The sequence below is a fragment of the Temnothorax curvispinosus genome, unplaced genomic scaffold (assembly GCF_003070985.1).
Source record: "Temnothorax curvispinosus isolate PA1 unplaced genomic scaffold, ASM307098v1 QBEX01007410.1, whole genome shotgun sequence".
In the NCBI taxonomy this organism is placed as follows: Eukaryota; Metazoa; Arthropoda; class Insecta; order Hymenoptera; family Formicidae; genus Temnothorax; species Temnothorax curvispinosus.
Genome location: NW_020217190.1, coordinates 1 through 4,862, shown reverse-complemented (window position 1 = coordinate 4,862; position 4,862 = coordinate 1). Strand labels below are relative to the sequence as shown.

The following is a 4,862-nucleotide window of genomic DNA, read 5'->3' as shown; positions in this document are numbered from 1 at the left end:
TATAAATATATTTATTTTATATCTTTTATGTACAGGATAAATTTCAATATAATTAAAAGATTTATTTAATTAATAATTTTTACGTTTTAATTGTGATATAATCAAAGAGACACGATAATGTCTCGCGCCTAGTGCGGAAAGGGACACGCGAAGACGCGAGTATAAGACGCGCGAGCCGAGTACGATAGGATTTTACGATTCTCGTGGCTGGCGACGCTAGCTCGAGCAAGAAAGAGACTGCAGATGTATGTCTGCGCTCTTCGGCCGCTCGAAGCTGGCCGAACGCCGACCGCACAGCCGCCGCACACGTACACGGCTGCTCGGCTCGCTTGCGTGCGCTAGAGCCCTATTATAGAGCCGCAACGGGCACGGACCAGTTCGGTCGTGTTTTGTCCGGAAAATTTTTTTAAGTATTGCGACTGTTACTGTCTGCATTGTACGGCTCATACGACAATTGGTTCGTCCTGGCCATATTAAGAGCAGTACTGCTCAAAGGCTATATCATAAAGAAAAAGAAGAAGAAGAAGCTTGTGTGCGCTGTGCTGCTGCTTGCTGTAAGCGGCTTGAATCTAGCATCTCTGGTGCGGCCCCATGGACTGATATTTTCCGCGTAACGCTTATCGCATAACTAATCAGAGACATTCCGCGTTTTCTGTTACGCTTGTTTAAAAAGTTGCGTATTACGCGAGTTTGCGGCTTGCGCGACTTTTGTGTGGTACTCAGCGGTAGAGGCGACATGGCGGCACTTGTAAGTTATTTTTTAGATATTATTATTCTTTAGTTTAGAGTTTACTACAAAAATATGTAAACAGCTGTTTTATTTTCTCTCTTATATTTTTCTTTATTTATTTTTATTACTACGTTTACGCGAGCGTTACTTCTGTAATAACTTACGATAATTCACTCGTTTACGCGGAGTAAATTATCGTAAGTTACTACAAAATCCCGTTTACGCGAAGGAATTAACGTAAGTTACTACAGAAGTAACGCTCGCGTAAACGTAGTATATGGTCGGTATTCATAGTTGGTTCTTATTTTAAGATCGTCTTAAACGTATAATGTCTTAAGATGCTAATACGTACGGCTCTGTGATTGGTTAATGGCATCTTAAGATTGTACTTAAGACGGATTTAAATATAAGATTCATCGACTATATGAATACCGGTATTTATTTGTTCTATAATATATATGTTGTTCTATAATATATATGTTGTTTCTTATTTTGTTTGATGTGTGTTATAGGTTATATTATTTGGTTCTTAATTTGTTAACATAATTATCTCCGTTTATGGCAAATTAAATGTTGATATTGTGGTTGTCTCATATGGCACATCAATGCCAAAATATATTACAACATAATTGTTTTAAAGAATACGATGAAAATAAGTACGCGCTTTGAGCATTGACAAAAATAATGTAGCTACTATTGGTATACACTTCTTTTACATGTATCAATTTGTACATATTGCAGAATTAACCCTTCGTGTGTAACGTCGGGTCACCCGTGCCCTGGCGAAAGTGACTACTGTCCTGTATGTCAAGTGTCTGTTTATATAAATATATTGTTTAAACAAATGAAAAAATTGGTAATATAGCGATTGATCCTTAAAGTAGGATAGTTAATAAGGTAACATGAATTTTTTCAGATTTTTTTAGAACACTTTAAAGTATTTTTTAGGCGTCGGAAATGAGTGACCCGACGTTGCACGTTACGGTGCCGAAAAAGACGTTGCACGCGAAGGGTTAAAATCAAACTTTTTTTACAGTGAACAGATTAGACGAAGATGGACTATTGTCACCCGAAAGTTCTAACATAGATTTGGATGAACGTCTTATTATTATAATGGCTGTAACAGATAGGCCACCGTTATACGATCGCCGTTTAAATGTTAAAGAAAGATCTAATTTTTCATCATTATAAAAATACAATTCTTTTGTAAGAGTTTTACTTGCTCCATACCGTTCTCGCTTTTCATTTGTAAAAATTGGATGAACCCAATACTTCCGTTTTACTATTTTGTTTCGCTCGTTTTCTTTGTACAATAAGAAAAGATTAACTAATTTTTTTAATTTCATGATTAACATTCTATAATCTTTTTTATTTATTATTTGCTTTTGTAGAGCAATAATAGCTATTAGTAATTCATTTTAGGTTACGCTTTATTCACTGTCAGTCAGGTTATGGAACATTCAAATATATTTGTATGCATTTACGTGATATTCTGATTTCATCGTTTACATCTTCACACGGACACAAAATTTGCGTAATAAATACTCGCGTAACTAATCAACTGCGACATTTAGTAATGTTTTAACAGAATAGAAAAATATCATTGGTTAAACGCGATACGCTGCTGCCGTTTTATGTACATACCATGTGCATTAAGGACATTCAATTCCGTGTTACAGAAAACGCGGAACGTCTCTGATTGGTTACGCGATACGCGTTACGCGGAAAATATCAGTCCATGTGATCGCACCCTAAGGCTGAATTTCCACTGAGCGCGTCACGCGTCGCGTCATCCGAATTAACCAATCAAAATATCCCATTTTATAACATTATTTGCAATGTAATAAAATTGAACGTTTTGATTGGATAACGCGACGGGTGACGCGCTTAGTGGAAACTCAGCCTAAGTCCTGGTCTACAATAGGTGTTTTAAGGAGATCCTAAAGCCGTCTGTATTACCGACCGAATCTATCTATATCTGTCCTTGTATAGACAATGATAATAGACAAAGATAGACAAGGTTATAGGTTATATTGCATTCATTACAATTAATCTTTTTTTGTAGGCCTTTATTCTTAGTTCCAATTGCACGATATTGTTCTTACATGTTATCCCTAGGTCATGCCGATCTAATTTTGTGGATATTTATTGTGAAACTTTTGTACAAAGCAAATATTGCCGTTATGTATACCAAAAATTAACAAAAAATATTAATTTTTTTTTGTTTTTGATATAAATTTGACCACCATGACCTAAATTTTGATGCGTACTTTAACTTTGGAGAAGGATTTTTAAATCCATAAAGCCAATAAAAAGATATGCGTTAAGAAAAAAACGGGTATTACAGACGGCTTTAGGATCCCCTTAAGCCCTAAGTTGACATTCATTGTTTTTTTTTCTTGCCAGCCGATACGAAATGCACCACCTGTAATTAAGTACCAGCCTATTAGGTCGGACATGTGCTGGGTGGAATGTGCCCATTGCCATTACAAATTTTGGGTGAGTCATCAGAGATTATAGTTATTTTGGTCGCGTTCGCAGCAGACACAATTGATGAGTTCGTCTTATCAACACTTTGCATTGATTGGTTCTAAAAGTAAGAGCCAATCACGTTCGACTGTTACTTAGCGGCTTGGTCTGCCCTTTGTTTTAATGGGCGCGTTCAACAGAACAAACCGCTCAGTAGCAATCGAACGTGATTGGCTCTTACTTTTAGACCCAACAAATCAACGTAGTGTGTTGATAAGACGACACTCAACAGTTGTGTTTGCTGAACGCGGCCATTGATCTTCAGCTCTTTTGTCAAAATGTTGCCTTCCACAGTACTCGAAAACGTGTAACGATGTGGTTCAATGTCCACATTGCCGTAAGATATCTTTTGCTGGTTCCTCTGCTAGAAAAAGAGGGATTTTATTAATTATTATTGGGATTATAGCCTTCGTAGTCGGTATAACTGCAACGGTAAGTGTACAAACTCAATTTCTTGTTTGTATTGTTGGTGATCTCTATAATATTAATTTTATACCGTACATAATTACAGGTCAGGTATTATATACTTGCAGAAACAAACGGCGGAGATGACGAATATTATGGCGGAGGTAATTTAATTCCTCCCAGTGGGTATAAGCGATATATCAGATTTCGAAAATTGTCGATAATTTGTCAATAACTGCTACTATTCAGTCTTAAAAAATGTGTCGATCACATTTTTGGATTATTTCCAGGTGGATTTCTATTGGGGCTCTCCGGGCTCCTAAGCTTGTGTCGCGGCATTTATTACCGTACGATGAAGATCAGTTTGATAGAGAATCCCTGATGTAGTCTCACAAACAGCAGTGAGCAACATTTCAAGCCCTTTTGAGGCAAGAACGAGTATATACACATGGCCATATGTCCGTATGCAGATCTGTATTGTTTATTATAATGCATGTATACATTCTTATATAATATACACATATCAAGAGACACGGTAATGTCTCGCGCCAAGTATGAATGTGTTTCGTCGATTACAGATTATTCAAATCAATTCGTACTTTTCGAATTGTAGTTACGCTAAATCGTGGGATAAACGAGACAGCTTCGCGAAATGATATCTGGGACTTGGGACGAGCATAGCTCTTGAAAGGACCCCGCACAAAATCGTAGGATTATGGACCTCACTGAAAATTTCTGAAACTTTGATATGTTGCAGGTTATGACCTCCTGATCAAAAGTCCTCATGGGTGCAAGACTGAAAAATGGATAGATTTTGAGATATAGAGGTTAGAAGGTCATCAACTGCCTCTACGAGCGCCACTCGGCGCGCGTATTTTTATGACTGTATTCGTGTGTGTTTATACATGTGTGTGTGTGTGTTTGTTAATATGTGGGGCATACTTTGCGTTTGCGTTACCGTCGGCATCAGCGTGATCCGATGTGCACCGCGGGGAGGTTGCCGAATCGGGTTTAGCACATCATTTGGCCCTGAAAAGGGCCGATTAGATTCCAGATTTTTTGTTGTTTTACGTACCTTACATTTACGTAAAGTCGTAAAAAAGATTACCTTATGGCTTGGCTTATATATTATATTAGTTGCCCCACACAGCACACGATGTCCATTGGACGTCCAGGACGTGCTGTGTGGGGCAACTAA

At 37.6% G+C, this 4,862-nt stretch overlaps 1 protein-coding gene across 2 annotated transcripts; it reads left to right on the top strand.

Moving 5' to 3' along the window:
• Positions 1–384: 384 nt before the first annotated feature.
• Positions 385–4,216, top strand: LOC112457004 (type 2 phosphatidylinositol 4,5-bisphosphate 4-phosphatase-like). Of its 2 annotated transcripts, none has more exons than XM_025019847.1 (5): positions 385–748; positions 3,137–3,229; positions 3,554–3,691; positions 3,793–3,828; positions 3,955–4,216. In XM_025019847.1, the coding sequence occupies exons 1-5, from the start codon at positions 737–739 to the stop codon at positions 3,985–3,987; spliced, it is 312 nt and encodes a 103-aa protein (XP_024875615.1). In that variant the 5' UTR covers positions 385–736; the 3' UTR covers positions 3,988–4,216. The 2 variants fall into 2 exon arrangements, with proteins under 2 accessions (XP_024875615.1, XP_024875614.1); XM_025019846.1 differs by having other exon boundaries at positions 3,771–3,828.
• The last annotated feature ends 646 nt before the right edge of the window (positions 4,217–4,862 follow it).

Coding starts and splice junctions, on each gene's coding strand:
- LOC112457004 (XM_025019846.1), top strand. Junction 3,230..3,553: donor ATTGCCATTACAAATTTTGG/GTGAGTCATCAG, acceptor TGCCTTCCACAG/TACTCGAAAACGTGTAACGA. Junction 3,829..3,954: donor TGACGAATATTATGGCGGAG/GTAATTTAATTC, acceptor GATTATTTCCAG/GTGGATTTCTATTGGGGCTC.